A 22,928-nucleotide genomic window follows, 5' to 3' on the forward strand; every position below is an offset into this window, starting at 1 on the left:
GTCGAGACTGTGAAATGTATGAGTGTCAAGTACTTATATAGATTAAAGGAGTTTTGTATTACTGTGAATGTAAAAGGGAAACATTTTTCAAACCAATAATTTGACTGTAGACTGGGTAAAGGCAAGGGTACATTACCAATGAAGACGTCATGCAAACAATGTGTTGGGCAAACTGACATGTGCAACAAGAAACTCTGACCAAATATAATCTTGGTAGCAGGTTTTTATTCCTTTGACTCTCAAGCCATTCATCTTCTGAAACGAGATTTGTGCCTTAACCGAATAGTACATTTAAACAATTAAACATCTAGTGCACACATAGATATAAGATCTTCAGGATGTTATAGAAAGCACATTTGTATCAAGCTTCCTGTGAGACTAAAGTCATTCAGTCTTACTAAATGGCTCTCTGTAATTCACCAAGTGACTTACTAAAGCACAGAGCAAAAATTATGATGACCTAACATGATAATCAGTCTGACAAACGGTTAATCACTTTCAGTACTTTATACTAGTCCAGAAGGCAACACAAGCTGAGATGAAAACATCTTCTCGCTGCATTTTTTTCTTCTTTAGGCTGCTCCCGTTAGGGGTCGCCACAGCGGATCATCTGTCTCTAATCTTCTCGCTGCATTTTAGTTTATTAGAAATGCGAATAGAAATCGGAAACCAGGGTTTAAGATAATTTTGAACACTTTTAGCATATATATATATATATATATATATATATATATATATATATATATATATATATATATATGTGTGTGTGTGTGTGTGTGTGTGTGTGTGTGTGTGTGTGTGTGTGTGTGTGTGTGTGTGTGTGTGTGTGCATATATATGTATGTGTGTGTGTGTGTGTGTGTGTGTGTGTGTGTGTGTGTGCATGTATATGTATGTGTGTGTGTGTGTGTGTGTGTGCGTGTGTGTGTGTGTGTGTGTGTGTGTGTAAATGACCAAATGTATGTCTACACAAATGTGCATTTGAGAAGATTTTAACAGCCATATTAGCAAAGGCCATGAAATATGCCACAGTGTACACTACTGCAATGCAATCCTAAAGACTGTGTGTGTGTGTGTGTGTGTGTGTGTGTTAATTTATGTAAAACAAGGTGTGAAGGCAGTTTACTGTGTATTATGCACATTGATCTATACCTTAGATTACTTTGTTTCTCAGATGGCAGGCTATTTCAAATTATTCAGTCATTCGTTACATATCCTCACTTGTGTTTCATTCTACAATAGAAACAAACAAACAAAAATAAACTTTTGGATTCACTTGGATTCTTTGTCCTGTGTTTATTTGAACTTCGCATGTATAAAAAAGACAATCATGGTGGAGATCTAAATTGTCAACCAAAATGACAAATATCAAGATGATGAAATAGCATAGATAATACAGTATAGATTTGATTCAAATACATATTTATGACATAATCTAAACCTCGGAAGCAAATGAGTTCAGCTTACATTTATTCTAATTTTAATCTATTATAAATCAAATATTTGTAATTGTTAATATGGTAAACTATAAGTTATCTCTATAATGACAATTATTTATTTATCACCTTTGGAAGGAGTCTCCAGTGTCGGAGCTGTGTAAGAGTCATGCTGTATTTGTTGTTGCCTTCCTCACTGTTAGGTTCATAAACTAGCCTACATCTGTGGTGTGTGAAAGCCAGGAAATGATACACCAGTGGATTGGCCTGATTGAAATGGTTTGGACATGTGCAGAGGAGGGACATGTGGTATCGGTAGGAGAATGCTGTGGATGGAGCTGCCAGTAAGGAGGAAAAGAGGAAGGCCAAAGAGGAGGTTTATGAATGTGGTGAGGGAAGACATGCAGGAAGTTGTGTTGAAAGAGGCAGATGTAGAGGACAGAGAAGTATGGAGAAGGATGATCCGCTTTGGCGACCCCTAGTGGGAACAGGCGAAAGAAGAAGAATATAATATTGTATAATATATTACATGTATAATATTACATATGTTAAAAAATAAAGAAAATCCAGTACACTGTAGTTTATTTAAAACCTATAATTATAACTTTTACAGAAAAAAAACCCTAAAAACTATGTAATCGAAGTATTGGTATCGAGATTAACTATACTAGACTTGAAGGTCCTTGGTATCGGAACGAAAAGTAATGTAGTGTTTTGTCTTGCTCCCATACCGGGATATGTACGGTAATACAGCTACATGGTGAAAGAGCCGCTTTGATGCGATGTGTATTTTGGGAATTGTAGTCTCTTAAGTCACTGCATGTGTTCAAACCTTGGCTCATAAAAACTACAACACCCAGAAAATACTTCTGTCTCAACCGGCTCCTGCGTTTACCAAATTACAGAAAGTTTGTCAAGAGGAATGAATGCAGCGCCAGTTAGCTAAGCGAAGAGACCAGTGAACTAGTGAGTAAAATAACAAGCTTTTATTTACAAACATGTATGTGTATAAACACGGTCAGGTCGTGTATGCTATCGTAAATAACGCAAGAAGGTGAAAACGCTCCGGGAAATAACTTCAGCTTTCTGATGAAATACGATGCCATGGTGTTGTAACTCATTTTCTCTCTTTGGCCTTTTTACAGACAATGTAAAACGATTTCCCAACGTCTCAAATATGTCTTTGCTAAAAGCACACTAATACCACTTAGCTCACAGCCTGCCGGATTTTGTGTCGTTTACTGACATCCGCTGTCGCAAAGCGCAGAGTGCTGTACCAGGTCTCCCAGGGGTCGCTCATAAACGAGTCGACTCTTTGAGTCGGTTCATATTTCTAGCACATCCTGCTGACCAGTGTTTTCTGTGCACGCTTCTCTAATACCTCTGAGTGCATCAAGTGTACCTTATTATCTTCTTCTTCTTCTTCCTTCGGCTTCTCCCATCAGGGGTTGCCACAGCGGATCATCCATCTCCATACCCCCCTGTCCTCTACATCTGCCTCTTACCCCAACCACCTGCATGTCTTTCCTCACCACATCCATAAACCTCCTCCTTGGTCTTCCTCTTCTCCTCTTTCCTGGTAGCTCCATCCTCATCATTCTCCTACCGATATACCCCATGTCCCTCCTCTGCACATGTGCAAACCATCTCAATCTCGTCTCCCTCACCTTGTCTCCAAAACGTCCCACATGCGCTGCCCCTCTAATAAACTCATTTCTAATCCTGTCCGTCCTCATCACTCCCAACGAAAACCTCAACATCTTCAGCTCCGCTACCTCCAGCTCCACCTCGTGTCTTTTACTCAATGCCACCGTCTCTAAACCACCTTATTAGCAGTTAGTTAAAAACAATTTAGGGATGCATGCTGCTTTATACAGAGCCAATATGTGCCATCTAGACCACCAAACTAGGGCCTAGAGGCCAGTGCTGGCCCATGCTGAACTTCAATTTGACTTGCCATAATCAGGCATAACCTTATGACCACCTGCCTAATATTGTGTTGGTTCCCCTTTTGCTGGCAAAACAGTTCTGACCCATCGAGCATTAACAGCATTAAATTCTTCATTGAACAACACGGACCAGCATTCGCTCCCCACGTACATCAATGGGCCTTGGTCGCACATGACCCTGTCGCTAGTTCAGCATTGTTTCGTCCTTGGAGCACTTTTGATAGATACTGACCACTGCAGACTAGGAACATCCCACAAGAGCTGCAGTTTTGGAGATGCTCTGACCCAGTCGTCTAGACATCACAATTTGGTCCTTTTCAAACTCACTTAAATCCTTATGCTTAGACCATTTTTCCTGCGTCTAACATCACCTTTGAGGACAAAATGCTCACTTGCTGCCTAATATATCCACCCACTAATAGGTACCATGATGAAGAGATAATCAGTGTTACTCACTTCACTGGTCATAATGTTATAACGTCATAATGTTATGACTGGTCGGTGTATAGTCAGTGGCAGGACTAGCTTCATTGGTTCAACAAGTCTCCTTTCATTGCAGCCACAGCTGCACCGCTCGCATACATCATCTTTAGCAGTGTCAAGTGTTTTGCTAAACTATGCTGTTGATTTTGCTGAACATATGGCAGATTCTGTTAATTCTGCTATTACTGCGTGTGTTCAAGACGAGGACGAGGAGTTATTTTATGAGTTTCTTTGACTAACCCGTAAACGCTGTTGCCAAGAAAAATAAAAAAGCACGAGTTTTGGAAACCTGTCTGTGCTTATATGATTTGTGTTGCAACTGGAATTAGCGAGCTCTCCCTTCACCCAGACTCAACACTTTACAACGGCTTGTATCTAAACAGTAGCCTACCAAGAAAGTCATTGTTCACTGTCTTCCTCCTTCCTTTTACAACAATTTCTCTCGGAAATTTATCTTTTGGCATCGTCGTGCGTTTAAAATCACCCAAAGGAAGTTTTTTCTCCGGAAGCCGTGCAGCTCAGAACACAGGTGAGGTGCGTTTTTTCGTTTCCATTCTGAAATTTCATTGGTCTAATGTTATGGGGTTCAGTTTTTTGGCTTGAAGTTTGTGAAACCGGGAAAAACCCAGGAAAAATTTATAAATAAGCCGCTTCGTTATTTAAGCCGTGGGGTTCAAAATGTGGGAAAAAAGTAGCGGCTTATAGTCCGGAAAATACGGTAAATAAAAGTGATAAAATAAAATAAATTTTTCGGCCAATAGACCTCAGTATAGTTTGATTTTGGGCCTTTCATGGGAAAATGTTTAATCATTTCTGAACAAGATCTTCAAACAAGCACAGCTTAGATTTTATTGTTTAGACTTGTTCAGTTCAGTTTGATTTGTATAGTGCCTTTAACAATGGACATTGTCCCAAAGCAGATTTATAGAGATAGAGGTTACAATTTTTTTATTTACATGTTAGTGCCTATAAGTTTATCCCTAATGAGCGAGCCAGTGGTGACTTTGTCAGGAAAAAACTTATAAAGATGGAATGAGGAAAAATCCTAGAGAAGAACCAGACTTAAAAGGAACCCATCCTTATCTGGGTGTCAGTGAATGTAAATTCATTATAGTTTAATCATTTTTGAAGTGTGCTCTACAATGATGGTCCCAAAATGCATAATTGTTTTGGTTAGTTAAGTAAGATTTTATTAAGCAGTTTAAGCTTTGAATAGCCAAAGAATGTTCTTAAGTTTCATTAAAAAAAAGAGTCAAAAGTGCTGTCTCTTTTAAATACACGGATTTACTTAATAATGAGCGCATTCTTTCACTCACTTTGTAATAATGCTTCATCCTGATCATGGAATGTTCTGGATCTAGGACACCATGAACGCACACATTATGTGTTGTACATATATCTACATTGGTTTCCACTCAGAGACAGTCATCGCCCTGAGATCGAACCCAGGACCTTGGAGCTGTGATGCAGCCACGTTAACCGTTAATTATAACACTGATAGCGTTTTATTTAGAAGCAGCAATCATGATTCCCAGGACATTGTGCAGTTACTTCAAGGACGGATAACCATGTACATCATGTAAAATGAAATTAAGAAAAAGAACGCTAAAGGGGAAAAGAATACTCAGGGAATGCATGCTTTTGTATGAGATAAAATACAGCGAAATAAAATGTAAAGAATCTGTGACAGGATCAAACTATTGAGTCATCAGGTTGGTGTAAGAGCATGGTGGAAAACATGGGTTTGTTGTGTTTTCAAGGAGGAAGCATGAGCTTGGAGAGGAGAAAGGTTCCATAGTTTTTGGTAGTCAAGATGTTGATAATAATGATGCAGACTGAATCACTGTAGTTACTTATATCGATACAGCTATTCCTCTACTTACGATGGAGATATGTTACAACGACTGCATCATAAGTAAAAAATATCACAAGTCGAAGATGGTGCTATGACTGTGACAGTCTTCCTGCTTCATGCTGATTTATGATTTTAATTTTCTGCTCTAAACTGATTGCTTTCCGCTTCTTTTTTCACTACCAGCAGGAGTCATACTTGGGCGCTTGGAAGACATGCTTTTATCATGTTAGCGAGAGCGGGGCATCTCACAGGGTGAGAGATACGCTCATCCCAGCTGCGCATCCAACGTATCGTACATCATACGCCGCTGCCTATTGCACAAAATGTTAAATATTTTTACATGTTGGCGTAGCGCTATCGTCATCGTAAGACTGAGATCTGTATTTTCATTATATACCGTATTTTCCGGACTGTAAGTCGCTACTTTTTTCCCACGCTTTGAACCCCACAGCTTAAACAACGAAGCGGCTAATTTATGGATATTTCCTGGGTTTTTCCCGGTTTCACAAACTTCAAGCCAAAAAACTGAGCACCAAAACTTTAGACCAATGAAATTGCCAAACGGGTTCAGGTGAACCAATGAAACTCTTTATATTAAACCAGATGCGCTCCCACTAAATCGGGCCGCACCACATCATAAATATGGATGAGGTTCCTCTGACGTTTGACCTGCCGCTCACTCAGACTGTCAACAGGAAAGGAGAATCATTCGTCACGCTGAAAACAACCGGGCATGAAAAAAACACACTTCACCTGTGTTCTGAGCTGCACGTCATCAGGAGAAAAGATTCACCGATGGTTTTCAAACTCACGACGATGCCAAAAGAAAAACTCTCGAGAGAAATAGTTGTGAAAGGAAGCAGGAAGAAAGTGAACAATGACTTTCTTGGTAGGCTACTGTTTAGATACAAGCCGTGTAACAGACACTGTATTTTATTAAAGCCTGTGTAAAGTTCATTAGTTTTAATGTAGACGACTAAAATAAACCTAAAATTGTCTAAAATTCTTTTCATGAACATGACAATGAGTTCAGTGCTTTTCACTGGATTTGAATCTATGTATCTTTGGGATGTGGTAGAACGTGAAAATCATAGCATGAAAGTATACCTGAAAAAAAATTTGCATTCGTGTGACATTATCAACATGGACCAGAATCTCCAAGCAATGTATTGGAATATTTATCCATATTATAGATAGTCCATGTTTTGGTTTGACCCTTTACTGCGGTCAGCTGTTTCTTCAATTGCATCACCAATTTTTTTTTCCATTGTCATCAATAAACTACAGCACAACAACATTTTCAGTAATGCTTTAATCAATTTCTATAATAAGTAAAATCATTGATGCTAAGTGAGATGTATTAGTTGGGTGATCCCGCACTATTTGTTTCTTGTCTGCTATCATTTCAATCCTGGAAAAAGATGGAATGAAATTTCTTTCCATCATTTAGAAGAATACGGGTAGCTCACTGGTTAAGATGTTGGACATCTGATCAGAAAGTTGTGCGTTAAAACCCATCAGCACTAAGCTTCCACTGCTGGGCCCTTGAGCAAGGCCCTTAATCCTCAACTGCTCAGTTGTATTAATGAGAAAATTGTAAGGAGCTCTGGATAAGGAGTCGAGTGCTGTAAATGTCAGGTGTGATCAAAGCTCTGATAGCTAGGTTCTATTTAGGAACCCAGAAAAGGAAAATAAAGGGTCATGCAAGTCACTTTCTTATATTTCTGTTCTTCTTGTATACAATAATCAGGCATATGGCATTATAACATTATGACTGGTGAAGTTAATAACACTGGTTATCTCTTCATCATGGCACCTGTTAGTGAGTGGGATAATATTTGACATCAAGTGAACATTTTGTACTCAAAGTTGACATTTTGGAAGCAGGAAAAATTAGTGAGTTTGACAAAAGCCAAATTGTAATGTCTAGACAACTGGATCAGAGCATCTCCAAAACTGCAGCTCTTGTGGGATGTTCCTGGTCTGCAGTGGTCAGTATCTATCAAAAAGGGCTCCAAAGATGAAAGAGTGCTGAACCAGCGACAGGGTCATGTGCGGCCAAGGCGCATTGAACAATTTGCTTCGGTGTCGGTCATATTGACTGATATTGTCAACCATAAATGTTTTTACAGCAGCACCACCAGGAAACAAGTGGATAAAGTAGCAAGGCAGGTTGAGGGAAATTAAAAGTACAGATGCAGCACTAAAAATTTACTCAAGTAAAAGTAAAGGTACACTGCTTTTAAACTACTTAATCCTGAGAAAAACCACTCCATTACATAAACAAGAGTATTTGCATTTTTTTTTTTTACACTTTACACCACTGTTAACATTTGCATATTAATAGTTGAAAACCGTATTTCATTTTCGAAATGTGTTAGAAAAAGTGAAAATGAAAATGAAAAGACAGTGTCAGATATTCTTTTTCTTTCTCTCTCTTTCTCTCTCTCTCTCTCTCTCTCTCTCTCTCCCTCTCTCTCTCTCTCTCTCTCTCTCTCTCTCTCTCTCTCTCTCTCTCTCTCTCTCTCTCTCTCTCTCTCTCTCTCTCTATCTACCCCCTTTCTCCCTCTCATCAGGTACGACATCATGTTGGCCCGTGTGGGTGCTATGACGACAGCAGTTCTCAGCTCAGCATTGTTCTGGTCGCAGCAGAAAAACACAGATCCTGTACAGGCAAACTTGGATTTGACCAATACCCCTTGTTCCGACCAATCTTCATCTCAATATGAGCTAAAACTTGTCCAGGTGTTGTTTAGACATGGTGCGAGAACACCGTTGAAGTCTATACCAGATGTTTTAGAGGTGAGAGTTTTTTTTTTTTTTTTTAAAGCTTCTTGCTTCAGTTAACACCTTTTATGTTGGTCTTGGTTCGACTTTGTCGGTATGCTGGTCTTTTCAGGCACACTGGGTTCCTGAACTTCTGGAGATTCCAGATCACACCAAGATCGACTATGTTGTTACAGACTTGCATGGAGGCCCAAGACCATCTGCTCCTGTGGAGGATAGCTATAGAGCTAGAACACTGGTGGTCAGTATGACTTATGATCAGGTGTCCGCAAACCTTTGGCAATATAGTGTACGCCACAGTCAAGAAGCAGATAATATTTATAGAAGGTTTTGTTTCGAGTCAAAATGTTTGATTTTTGGCAGATTGAATTAATAATAAACACCCCCCCCCCCCTTTTTTTTTTTTTTTTTTTACTCTACATAGCAGTTCTGCATTATGCTTTTATTGAGAGATTTTTTTTTGTTAAGGTAATTATAATAAAGAGCATTTGAGAATAACAGAGTGAAATTAAAGGTTTAAAAATGCTAGGGTTTGAAATCTGAAGCAAAATAATGAATTAATAGCTGTCTCATTACTTTTTTACATTTGCATTCAATGCATTTGGCAGATGCCTTTATCCAGAGCAACTTACAAATGAGCAGTTGGAGGGTTAAAGGCCTTGCTTGAGGACCCAGCATTGATCATGACCTTCCGAGTCAAGGTCCAATGCCTTAACCACTGAGCTGCCACCTCCCCTTATATTACTTATCCCATAAAGAATGAAAAGGGCTTTTTCACTGAAAAAGTCAAGCTACATTGTAAAATTAGAAATAAAACTGAATATATAACTGCCCAATTACTGTCGACATGCCATTTTTTTAGTTAATGGCATTGACTTCAGATTCCCTGTTCTGAAGGGAGGTACCTATCCAGGTCAGCTCACCACAGTGGGCATGCAACAGCTGTATGATCTAGGACTAAGGCTGAGGAGCAGGTACATTCAGGACATGGCCTTCCTTAGTTCAAGTTTCAACAATAAAGAAGTTTAGTAAGTTCATCTTTAATTCCATTCTACTTGTATGAAATCGGTTTGTTTGATCAACACGTTTGCAGCTGATCTGATTTTTGAGCGTAAGTCTGTTCATCCGCAGCATTCGTTCAACCAACATTGTCCGCACCATCGAATCAGCCAAGTGTCTGGTTGCAGGGTTGTTTCAGCAGCAACAGACAGGTAAAGTGTAAGTGTGTTGTGTGGATGAGTTGGGGATAAATCAGAGAGTCTATTATACCCCGATATTGTTTCTCTTTCCAGACACTGTGCCCATTTTAACAGAAGTAGCAGAGAAGGAGATCTTATACCCAAACTACCATGGATGCAAACTTCTCAAGCTGATCAGTGGGTGAGATACTTGCATTACATTTAATTGCATTACTAAAGATCTGTGGGAGTTTTTCCTTGCCACTGTCGCCACGGCTTGCTCATCAGGGATAAATGCACACCATTCACCTTAACTGTTGATTTCTGTAAAGCTGCTTTGAGACAATGTCTGTTGTGAAAAGCGCTATACAAATAAACTTGACTTGACTTGACTGTGAAAAATTTCTAAAGTTGATATTCAGTTGATTAACTGTAATATTATCCTATATAGGTCATATTAATTTCATTTACAATTATGGTATTTGGCAGATGCCCTTATCCAGAGCGACTTACATTTATCTTATTTATACCATTGAGCAGCTATGGGGTTAAGGGCCTTGCTCAGGGGCCCAGGAGTGGCAGCATGGTGCTGAGATTTGAACTCACGACTTTCAGAGTCCAATGCCTTAATTTGCTTTAATACTGAAGCGGTTTTAGGCAAAGTTGCTAAACGCAATCAGACTGACGTCACTGTGAGTCCATTTGAAGGAAAAAGCATTTTTAATGTTTTGTAATTATTGTTTGAATTTGATTATGTTGAAAGCTGATATAAAGTTTCACATAATATTTAAATATGTCCTGCAGCCATTTTAGTTTTATATTAGATTTTCATGATTATATGATCATGTCTTTATAATATTTATGTATTGCTAAAGATATCAACTAATAATATCCGAATAATGAAAAATCTATTGAAACGTTTCGTAACGCATGAAGTACATATGAAACCAGACACTACAAAAGACCATCTTTAATGCCAACACATGCTGCAACAAACACATTGACATCTACAAGCATAATGATTCCATTAAATGCATAGATCACATAGTCCTGTGACTCACCAGACTCTAAATGACTCATCTGTATTAAATTAATCTGCAGTTAGAATCAGAATGATGTAATTATTTGTCTTGGATCAGGTTAACAGTTTTACTGTCTGAACTTAGTTGCATTTCGCAGCATTCAAATTGCTTGTGGTGTTTTCTGGCCTGCAGATCTCGTTGGGCCGAATCGTCCATGTTGCCTGACATTGCTTCTGATCTTCAGAGCCTTCAGAGCGTGTTGGGTGTCGGGCCTCATCAGCGTCTCGATTTCATCCAAATAAGAGATGACATGGTGGCCAGAGAGGTTGGAGCACACTGTTTTGCACACTTATACTTTTTACAGGCCACAGAGGCTTAATTATAATAAAACTTGTACATGTAAAATCAGTGTAGCAGTAGCAGTTCTTTTTATTTGTATCTAGTGCCAGTATGGGAACACAACAAAAATTCTATTAATTATTATTTTTTTTTTTTTTACATGCACAACCACATACAGTACAACATGCAGTGGAATGCATCACTGTATGTGGACATGTACTAAATCTAATACTTGACTGATAACATGTGTTTTGCCCATATCACAGCTTTTCTGGCATGTCTAGACTGAGAAATTCTCTCAAGCATCAAGCCAGAAACGTTTATTTTGTTTCTCCTTTTAGGCTCACAGCCTGCCATGTCCTGCAGCACTCGATAGCTGGAGAACTAAAGTAGAGAAGAGAGCTGTGGATATGATCTGGCACATTTATGAGCCCAGTAACAGGTGAGCTACTCTAGGGGGCATCTTTCAGCAATGACACCCCCCCCCCCCCCCCCCATCACCACACACACACACACACACACACACACACACACACACGCTCTGCATTTAGACACTAAGTAGATACAGAGTCGTGTGTCTGAAAGCATTGGTGGAAGAAGTGCACTACTTAAAGTAGAAATCTTCTGAAAAATGAAAAAGTTTTACATTTCACATTTGAGTGAAAGTAGTTTGTTTAAAAGGGTTTTCAGTGTACATAAGTTTTAAAGGGAAATGTGCCGATCTATAAGAACAATATTTTATTAAATGATGCAATTCAGCATTCAAATCGTCTGCACATCATCTCCTTTGAAGGAGAGAGTTTCTATTGTTAGAGACACACAGTGATATCTATACTCAACACAAACTCTCGGTAGAACTGTGGAGTAAAATGTAAGCTTACACATCAAAATGGAGTGAAGTTAAATTTTCCACAAACTAAACTAATACTTTGATAAACTACTGTGCCTGTGAAAAGTTTGAAAGCACATAATCTTTTTTTAAACATGCATGTTTCTTTCATTTGTATGCAGCAAACAAGGTAAAAGGCAAAAACACACAAGCATTGGACCGATGGAGTCCAAATTTGACATTCCTGGCTCTAACAGGAGAAAAGACAGGGAAAAGGAGAAATGACTGCCTCACACCTACAGTCAAACATAGAGGTGGAAGCTTAATGGATTGGTTTTAGAGCAGGGAAGGAGATTTATTCCCGGGTGAAAGGAATACTGAACCAACATGGCTACCATTTCATACTTCAACATCATTTTATCAGGACTGCAGCAAATTAGAAACATCTTAGTCCTATATATCCTATCGAACTACTCAGTTAACTGGATTAGAAGATTAAAAAGAATTCTTCAGCTAGCAACGCACACCTTCAACAAGTTTTACAAGAGGCATGGCAAAGAATTTCAGCTGAATGTTGTGAGAAACAAACTCTGAATTCCAAGATTGTGTAAAGCTTGTGTTTATGCTGAGGGAGGATTTTTTCAATGAAAATAAAGTGTTGCATTTGTACATTTATATATTCGTTTGGTCCAAGTAAATCTTCATACCGTTAAATGACCTAGTTTGTTTCATATAAACAAAAGGAACATGCATGTGTCTCTCATAAACCATAAAAGACTAGGTGTTTACAAACTTTTGACAGGGACTGTACATACTTGAAAAATGTTCTTAAATACAATTACAAAGTGAAATACTTCCTTATTATCCACAAAGGTCATAAAACAGTGGAAATTAAACCTCATACATGTACTATAGAATTTCTTTTGACATTTGCAGGTTTAAAATGGCAATAAAAGTTCAATGAGAATGTGGAAATACTGTATTGCTTTTGCATTTGCATTACCCTATATTGTATTTGGTATACTTTCTTGTTCCTGACATTTTAGACTCCTGCTAAACAATGGGAGTTAGCAGGAAGCTGCATACTAAGAAATGAAAACATCATGTATCTTAATTGTGTCATTTTGTTTGTGTTCAGGGAGAATATACAGCTGTGTGTGGGTCCTATACTTCACACTCTTCTCACTAACATGGAGACCAAGATTCAGGGTCATGCCTCAGATCCAGACAGGTGAGCATTTTGATTCTCCTGAATACTTGAAAGCCTACACAGGGTTTATATTTAAAACAGGAGTCACATATTGGAAAAGAAATCACATCCAGAACAACAATTTACTTAAGTAGTTTTTTCGTGTTTCTGTATTTTACTCAGGAATTTCCGTTTGGGGAGACTTTAAGTCAAGTCAAGTTTATTTCTATAGCGCTTTTCACAACAGACGTTGTCTCAAAGCAGCTTTACAGAATTTAACAGTTAAGGTGAATAATGTGTGTTTATCCCTGATGAGCAGCCGTGGCGACTGTGGCAAGGAAAAACTCCCTTAGACGATATGAGGAAGAAACCTTGAGAGGAACCAGACTCAAAAGGGAAACCCATCCTCATTTGGGTGACATCAAGAGTGTGATCATAAATCTTTCAACAATACAGAACACTGAAGAGAGAGAACTAACATGAGTACTGGAGTGTATGATTATGAGTAATGTCCTTTCTGCAGTCTTATATAGTCTTTATGGTTATAAAACTAGGAGCTACTAAGCAACTCATAAAACAGCTCAACATTTGCGATCATCACAGATCCAACACCAGCTTCTCCATGCCAGAGCCTTTAAACACTCAGGGAGGTCCAGTGTCCAAATTCTACATGAGGTGGGATCTAATTGGCGCTGGTACGTCTCTAGATGGTTCCTATAAACCTTCACTTTCACTCTTGCAGATACTCTTCTATCACAGTATACTATTACACCACTACTGTATATTTATTTATTGTACCCATTCAGTCAGTTTTACACTGCAAACATCAGTGACAGCTTTAATAACCTTAGCGGAATAAATAAAGGCTAACACTGAAAATAGAGACATTAAAAGATGTTCTTAAAGATTCTTAAAATGCTCACTGGTCACCGAATGTCATAGTAGAGACTGTACCAATGTGTAACGAATCAAAATCTTAAAGAACTTTGAAATACTGCAGTAAATACTTCCTTTATTATTATTTTTATCTACTCACTCATAAACATTCTTTGATACACTGAATGGACAAGTATTGGGACATCTGCCATTTTTCCAGCCATATGTGCTTCTTCAACAAACTGCTATCATAAAGCTGAAGGCACACTGGTGTATAGGTTGTTTTTGGTATGCAGTAGCATTACAATTTCCCTTCACTTGAACTAGGAGACCCAAACCTGTTCCAGCATGACAATGCCCCTGTGCACAAAGCCAGCTCCATGAAGTTGAAGGTGTACGTGTTTGAGTGGAAGAGCTTGAGTGGCCTGCTATAGAGCTCTGAACGCAACCCTATTGAACAATTGGAACACAGACTACACCCCAGGCCTCCTCATCCCACACCAGTACCTAACTTTTCTAACACCCTTGTGGCTGAATGAGAAATATTTTTTTCCCAGAAGAGTGGAGGGTATTATAACAGAAAATGGAGACTTCATGTGAAATGAATCTTATAATCGGTTGTCCATATAGAGATTAGGGGTCACCAACATGGTGCCCAGCGGCACCAGGTCACCCGCAAGGACGATAAAGCTCACCATAGCTCCACTTACCAGTAGGCTGCATTTATATTTGTTGTTGCTGTTCTTTTTTAAATCACACTTGCATTGGTGTGAATTTGAAAATGACAAAATTAAAATATAGATGACTCGATATAGATGAATATCATTAATTATTAATAATAATATATAATTAAAGGTAAATTGAGCAAATTTGTTATTTCAGAACTTGTGTTATTTCGACTTGTGTGTATCAAACTGGTAGCCCTTCACATTAATCGGTACCCAAGATGTAGCTCTTAGTTTCAAAAGGTTGGTGACCCCTGATATAGAGCATGTTTCATTGAGACCTATACAGTTTTTATAAGCATGTGTATTTGTGTTTGTGGTAAAAGGAAGCTGTTTCTGTACTCGGTGCACGACACAACGCTGATGCCGTGCTTGATGGCGCTGGGCGTGTTCGATATGAGATGGCCTCCATATGCTGCTGATATCACACTTGAGCTGTACCAACATCGACACAACAAGCAGCACTATGTCAAAATATCGTACATCGGCCAGGTACGAATTGTAATATGCCTTGAAAGGCCCTTATACTGTGTATAACGCATTGCTTCTAATTCTAAATTTGTTCTTATGTGCCTTGTAGGATCAGAAAATCCCCAGCTGTAGTGATGTCTACTGTCCACTCGGAGAGTTTAAGCAAGCCATGTCTGTGTATGCTTTGCCTGAGAAAAGCTACCACACCCTCTGCAACCGCAGAGAAGATGTACCCAACCACTGAGTTAACACTACCTCATGCATTTAAACACACACACACACACACACACACACACACACACACATAGTGATGAGGCTCAACACATGTCGCTTCTGCTTCGTTTACATTTACACACATTGATGCAAGAACTTTAGTCTGAAGAACTTTCACTTGTTTTATAATTTCTAATAGTATCACTATTTAAATTGTAGTTTAGGGCACTCTCTATTAGGAAGCTCAGCACTTACAAATTGTTTGGTCAAACAAATAAAAACTGCATTCTGTACTTATTTGAAATTATGTCTAAATAGATTGGGTTCTTACCACAACATCAGTCACCAAAACACAAACAATAATTTATGGAAAGATGTTATGTAAGAAATCTGAAACCAGATTTCAGAATAAGGCTTTAGTAAAGATTACTACTACAAGGGACTCATCTCATGACAAAGGGACACAAGACCCCGAATAGTGAAACTTATTTATTTGTTATAATCAGCAGTCTGTCCCTCAGGGGATTTGCAGCCTCCATGAGTGTGTATGTGTTTATTCCTTTTTCTCTGGGGAGTTTTACTGCACTGTTAGAATATCTGTGATGTGACATATTTTATAGATAATTTCAGCCTTAAGTGTTTATCAGTTTGTTTTTTTGTGGCTTAATTTCATCTTTGCATCTGTCATAAGAATGTGTTCTTTTAGAATATTAAAATTACAAACAAATAAATGGTTGTGTTAAATAAAGGCTAAATTATTTACAGAGAAAAGGTTTTCTACATATTATACTCAAACCATGCACAAAAAAAAGGAATAACAGACATGAAGCACACTCAGTTTCAGCTGTAATATTCATGAGCTCAGGCGTTTCTTTTCCGACCTCTGTAATCAACAAAGCATTTCTGGCCACAAAACTGAAACCTCATTGGACGATTTTTTTTCTTCTTCACACCATTATGTTATGTTTTTGCTGTTACAGCGAGCAGCAGTTTAAAAAAAAAAATAATACTCAAACTTGCTTCCCCCTTTCTGTTGACTTTATGTTGAAACTCGAAGCTTGTGACCTGTATGTGAGTGATTCAATGGGGTGTGCTGCTGCTACATGATCAGCTGTTTGGTTTATTGTATGAATGAGCAGGTGAACAGGTGCAGGACACAAATTCAGACAGACTCAATTACACTACATGGCCAAAGGATGTGAACGCCTAACCATCACATTCCAGAGTTTCACTCCTTCATTGATGATGTAAGCTATGTTTTGGAATAAAGGTTAAATGAAATTTTCTTCCATTCCATTCTCTAAAAGAGCGTTAGTGCAACATCCGCATTCCAAAGGTGTTGAGACCAGGACCCTGAGGAGGACACTCGTGTTCTTTTACACCAGGTTTGGCAAACCATGGAGCTCGCTTTTTGAAAAGGAGCAGTGTCATGTTGGAAAAGGTTCCAATGAAGAGCAATATAGCATATTGATACATTTTAGACAATTGTCTGCTTCTAACTTTGTGGTAAATGTCTTGAGAAGAACCATATTACTTCATTAGCTACTTCACCTACAGTATAATTCTTGTACACGTTTTTGTTTTGCATGCTTTTTTTCTTACACATTTCAATGTTTCAGTATCGGAATATTAGTGCTGGTTGTATTGCCAATCCAGATCTCACAAAAGAGCAAAAGCAGCAAAAACAGCTGCAGCTCTTGTCCATGGTTCTGAATAATGTTTTTCTTACTTTCTGTAATCTTGTTGTTGTGCATATTATATAGTGCATGGGGCAGTGGTGGTTTAGTGGTTAAAGCTTTGGGTTACTAATTATAAGGTTGGGGGTTGAAGCCCCAGTTCTGCCAAGCCAATCTTGGGCCCTTGAACAAGGCCCTTAACCCTCTGTGCTTCAGGGCTGCTATAAAATGGCTGACCCTGTGCTTTGATCCCAGCTTTCCAACTTTTGATAAGATATACAAAGAAAGAATTTCACTGTGCTGCAATGTACACGTGACCAGTGAAAAGCACCTTTAGTATTGGACTGGTCGCAGAGGTAAAGGGTGGGAGCAAGCCTAGCACAAAAAAGTGGCCTGCATTGAATTGATTAATTTAGCTGGTTGTTAATAAATAGTTTGACCTTGACAATAAAGACAACTGCATCCAGTGTGTGAGTGGGGGGGCAGGGGGTGTTCAGAATGCACTCCTCAACAGAGAGTATTGACCCAATTGTTATGCAAAAAGAGAAGGCTGTTGTTAAGGCCTATGGGCATGCCTAAGTCAACACAATGCAGAACCACGTGATCATACAAAGCACTCTGCAGCAGCAGCAGAATGTATCTGATTCAAAAGAGTCATCACCAATGACTTTCCTGTACATAATTGCTTCATTTAATGATGATTATGCACAGTACTTTCCTGGAGGTTATGTATGTTATATGGTTAAACTCAAAATACCAGAAATCTTGGTCTTTGTTGAGAAAGGTCCACAAAAAAATCAGTTTGGTAATTTGGTTAATATAATCCAAGATCACCCTTTCCTATCAGCATTCACATGTACTGGAGTATTCTTCTTCTTCGAATTATCTTTTATTTTAATGAATGAATGAACATGATAAACTTGCCATTCAAGCTATTCTAATATTTATGTAAATGCAAGCAGCCTCTTTTTCCTTGCGTCACCAATCATTGTAGAGCGCAAACACTGTTTTGCACTTGTTTTGATTGCCGCTTGGTGGTATTTCCTTAGCACACATTTTTAGTTCAGCATCAGTTAAACAGCATGTATAACATTTTGAGAGGAATAAATGATAGACCTGTGACCTTATTTGCAAACATTTTTTGAGTAGTTGAAAAGAAGGTTTTAAGCTAATGATCATTTTAATAGATATCAGTGTTTGACTCATTAATAACATTCTATTGATAGATTGGTGTGCTAAGGACATTAAAGTTTTTTATTTTATTTATTTTATTTTTTTTTTTACATAAACTGGGTTGATTATGCAAGAGTGTTGTGACAACAATGATATTAAGAACATGATCCTGCAGGAGTGTTGTTTTATTTCTCTGTGTTCAAATTTTTTTGTAAAAGTCACTCAGACTAAAAATGCTAGAAAAAGGCCTGATCCGAAATTTAGCATTTTGTGCTCTTGTCAAAAGAATTGCAAAGCTATAGATTGTCCATTTATTATGCCAGGTGCTCACAAATAATGTGCAAAAAATGTGATTTAAAAAAAAATAAATAATAGGCAATAGAGTAAAGTGTGGTTGTGGTGTAATTGCTTAGTATTCAGATGCTTTGTTTCTAATTGTCTTTGTTTCTAATTGTCATGGGAAATTTATCTCCCATAAATGATATTACAGTCTTAAAATAGATTCTTAGTTTTATTAACATGGACAGATACTTTACATTTAAGAACATTAACATTTATATGTAATTATTATTTATTTAATAATATTATTTTATATTATATTTAATATATTAACTTTCTTTCGGCTTCTCCCGTTAGGGGTCGCCACAGCAGATCATACGTATTCATGAGCCGCATGTTTGATTTAGCACGTTTTTACGCTGGATGCCCTTCCTAACACAACCCTCCCCGGTCAGGGAACCAACCCCAGCCATTAGGGTTGCACAAGCCAGTGCACTCTTAGTGCTAGTCCCAGGCCCAAAAAAATAGTTAGGGTTGCGGTATGAAGGACATCCAGCATAAAATGGTGTAGGAGTGATTCTGAAGGTAGAGTACAGTAGGAGTGTACTGGAGGTGAAGAGAGTTTTTGATAGAGTAATGAACATGTAGCTGGAAGTTGAAGAGGTGATGATAAATGTCATCAGTGCTTATGCTTTACAAGTAGGTTGTGAGATGGAGGAGAAGAAAAGATTCTGGAGTGAGTTAGGTGAAGTGGTAGAAGGTGTAGCTAGGAATGAAAGATTGGTGATTAGGGCAGACTTTAATGGACATGTGGGTAAAGGGAACAGAGGTGATGAGGAGGTGTTGGGTAGGTATGGCCTTAAGGAGAGGAATGTGGGAGGGCAGATGGTGGTAGATTTTGCTAAAAGGATGGAAATGGCAGTGGTGAACACTTATTTTAAGAAGAAGGAGAATCATACATTATAAGTATAAGAGTGGAGGAAGGTGCACACAGGTGGACTATGTTCTATATAGGAGATGCAACCTGAGGAAGATTGGAGAGTGTAAGGTGTTGGCAGGGGACAGTGTAGCTAGACAGCATTGGATGGTGGTCTGTAGAATGGTTTTGGAGGTGAAGAAGAAGAGGAGGAGAGTGGGGACTGAACGAAGAATAAGATGGTGGAAACTGAAAGAGAAAGACTATAGTGTGAGATACAGGGAAGAGGTCAGACAGGGGCTCGGTGGTGTTGAAGAGGTGCTGGATAATTGGGCAACTAGTGCAGAAGTGATAAGAGAGACAGCTAGAAAGGTACTTGGTGTGACTTGGTGTGATGTGATTACTGGTTACTGTACATAAGCATACCTTGTATCCATAAGCATACCTTGTATATACACTTTTTTCTCACCATATATCTTTATATATTTTATACTTTTACATAGTTTATTCTCTTTATTTATCTAACCCAGCCATTATGGATGCACAAGCCAGTGCACTCTTAGTGCCGGTCCCAAGCCCGGGTAAATGGGGAGGGTTGCGTTAGGAAGGGCATCCAGCGTAAAACAAGTGCCAAATCAAATATGCGGATCACAAATGAGAATTTCATACCGGATCGGTCAAGGCCCGGGTTAACAACGACCGCCACAGGTATCGTTAGCCGTCAGGGTATCGGTGGAAATTGTGCTACTGTTGGCCGAAGGAGGAAGAGGAGAGGAGGAAGACGTCTACGGAGACGGCAGGGAAAGGAGCAGTGTAGGAGAGTGGAGGTTCGGGTTGGTACTTTAAATGTTGGTACTATGATGGGTAAAGGGAGAGAGGTAGCTGATATGATGGAGAGGAGAAAGGTAGATCTGTTGTGTGTTCAGGAGACCAAGTGGAAAGGGAGTAAGGCCAGGAACATTGGAGGTGGGTTTAAACTTTTATCATGGTGTGGATGGAAAGAGAAATGGTGTAGGGGTGATTATGAAGGAAGAGTACAGTAAGAGTAAAGTGGAGGTGAAGAGAGTTTCTGATAGGGTGATGATCGTGAAGGTGAAAGTTGAAGGGATGATGATAAATGTCATCAGTGCCTATGCTCCCCAAGTTGGCTGTGAGATGGAGGAGAAGGAAAAATTCTGTAGTGAATTAGATGAAGTGGTAGATGGTGTACCTAGGAAAGAACGATTGGTGATTGGGGCAGACTTTAATGGGCATGTAGGTGAAGGGAACAGAGGTGATAAAGAGGTGATGGGTAGGTATGGTTTTAAGGAGAGGAATGTGGAAGGGCAAATGGTGGTAGATTTTGCTAAAAGGATGGAAATGGCAGCGGTGAACACTTATTTTAAGAAGAAGGAGGATCATAGGGTGACGTATAAGAGTGGAGGAAGGTGCACACAGGTGGACTATGTGGAGATGCAACCTGAAGGAGATTGGAGACTGTAAGGTGTTGGCAGGGGACAGTGTAGCTAGAAAGCTTTGGATGGTGGTCTGTAGGATGGTTTTGGAGGCAAAGAAGAAGAGGAGGAGAGTGAGGACTGAAAGAAGAATAAGATGGTGGAAACTTAAGAGTGTAGTGTGAGGTTCAGGGAAGAGGTCAGACAGAGGCTCGGTGGTGTTGAAGAGTTGTTGGATGATTGGGCAACTACTGCAGGAGTGATGAGGGAGGCAGCTAGAAAAGTACTTGGTGTGACATCTGGAAATAGAAAGCAAGACAAGGAGATGTGGTGGTGGAATGAGGAAGTGCAGGAGAGCATAAGGAGAAAAAATTGGCAAAACAAAAGTGGGATAGACAGAGTGATAAGAAAAGTAGGCAGGAGTACAAGGAGATGTGGCAGCAGGTAAAGAGGGATGTGGCGAAAGCCAAGGAAAAGGCATATGAGGAGCTGTATGAGAGGTTGGACACTTAGGAAGGAGAAAAGGATTTATACCGATTGGCCAGGCAGAGGGATCGAGCTGGGAAGGATGTACTGCAAGTTAGAGCAGTAACGGATGGAGAGGGAAATGTCTTAACTAGTGAGGAGAGTGTGTTGAGAAGGTGGAGGGAGTATTTTGAGCAGCTAATGAATGAGGAAAATCAGAGAGAGAGAAGGTTGGACGATGTGGAGTTGGTAAAGCAGGATGTAGATAGGATTAGTAAGGAGGAAGTGAGAGCAGCAATTAAGAGGATGAAGAGTGGAAAGTCGGTTGGACCAGATGACATACCGGTAGAAGCGTGGAGATGTTTAGGAGAGATGGCAGTGGAGTTTTTGACCAGGTTGTTTAACAGGATTTTGGAAGGTGAGAAGATGCCTGAGGAATGGAGAAAAAGTGTGCTGGTACCGATCTTTAAGCATAAAGGAGATGTGCAGTCTTGCAGTAACTACAGGGGAATTAAGTTGATCAGTCACACCATGAAGTTATGGGAAAGAGTAGTGGAAGCCAGGCTGAGAGAAGAGGTGACACTCTGTGAGCAACAGTATGGTTTCATGCCGAGGAAGAGCACCACAGATGCCCTTGAGGATGTTGATGGAGAAGTATAGAGAAGGACAGAAGGAATTGCATTGTGTATTTGTGGATTTAGAGAAAGCGTACGACAGAGTGCCAAGAGAGGAGTTGTGGTATTGTATGAGGAAGTCAGGTGTGTCAGAGAAGTATGTGAGGGTGGTGCAGGACATGTATGAGGACAGTGTGATGGCAGTGAAGTGTGCAGTATGTACGACAGACTGGTTCAGGGTGAAGGTTGGACTGCATCAAGGATCGGCCCTGAGCCCTTTCCTGTTTGCAGTGGTGATGGACAGGTTGACGGACGAGGTCAGACAGGAGTCTCCCTGGACTATAATGTTTGCGGATGATATTGTCATTTGTGGTGAGAGTAGGGAGCAGGTTGAGAAGAGCCTGGAGAGGTGGAGATATGCGTTGGAGAGAGGGGGAATGAGAGTCAGTAGGAGTAAGACAGAGTACATGTGTGTGAATGAGAGGGAGGGCAGTGGAGTGATGTGGTTGCAGGGAGAAGAGCTGGAAAAAGTGGAGGAGTTCAGGTACCTGGGGTCAACAGTGCAAAGTAATGGAGAGTGTGTTAGAGAAGTAAAGAAAAGAGTGCAGGCAGGGTGGAGTGGGTGGAGAAGAGTGACAGGAGTGATTTGTGATAGTAGTGTATCTGCAAGAATGAAAGGGAAAGTTTATAGGACTGTGGTGAGACCTGCGATGTTGTATGGATTAGAGACAGTGGCATTGAGTAAAAGACAGGAGATGGAGCTGGAGATGGCAGAGCTGAAGATGTTAAGGTTTTCGTTGGGAGTGACGAGGATGGACAAGATTAGAAATTAGTTTATTAGAGGGACAGCGCATGTAGGATGTTTTGGTGACAAGGTGAGGGAGGCGAGATTGAGATGGTTTGGACATGTGCAAAGGAGGGACATGAATTATATTGGTAGAAGAATGCTGAGGATGGAGCCACCAGGTAGGAGGAAAAGAGGAAGGCCAAGGAGGAGGTTCATGGATGTGGTGAGGGAAGA

General features: G+C 39.6%; 1 protein-coding gene across 1 annotated transcript; it reads left to right on the forward strand.

Moving 5' to 3' along the window:
• Positions 1 to 2,244: 2,244 nt before the first annotated feature.
• Positions 2,245 to 16,122, forward strand: acp6 (acid phosphatase 6, lysophosphatidic). The gene is made up of 11 exons (XM_083537101.1): positions 2,245 to 2,401; positions 8,299 to 8,524; positions 8,622 to 8,750; positions 9,407 to 9,537; positions 9,641 to 9,720; positions 9,802 to 9,889; positions 10,902 to 11,034; positions 11,390 to 11,490; positions 13,016 to 13,108; positions 14,994 to 15,159; positions 15,248 to 16,122. Exons 2-11 carry the CDS (start codon positions 8,309 to 8,311, stop codon positions 15,380 to 15,382), a joined length of 1,272 nt encoding a protein of 423 aa, XP_083393227.1. The 5' UTR covers positions 2,245 to 2,401; positions 8,299 to 8,308; the 3' UTR covers positions 15,383 to 16,122.
• Positions 16,123 to 22,928: the final 6,806 nt, after the last annotated feature.

This window comes from Silurus aristotelis (assembly GCF_946808225.1).
Source record: "Silurus aristotelis genome assembly, chromosome: 3".
In the NCBI taxonomy this organism is placed as follows: Eukaryota; Metazoa; Chordata; class Actinopteri; order Siluriformes; family Siluridae; genus Silurus; species Silurus aristotelis.

Excerpts from the sequence above, each read along its gene's own strand:
- acp6 (XM_083537101.1), top strand. The coding sequence starts at position 8,309 with ATGTTGGCCCGTGTGGGTGCTATGACGACAGCAGTTCTCAGCTCAGCA. Across the intron at positions 8,525-8,621 it reads CTATACCAGATGTTTTAGAG|GCACACTGGGTTCCTGAACT; the intron begins GTGAGAGTTTTT and ends TGGTCTTTTCAG. Across the intron at positions 11,035-11,389 it reads ATGACATGGTGGCCAGAGAG|GCTCACAGCCTGCCATGTCC; the intron begins GTTGGAGCACAC and ends TTCTCCTTTTAG.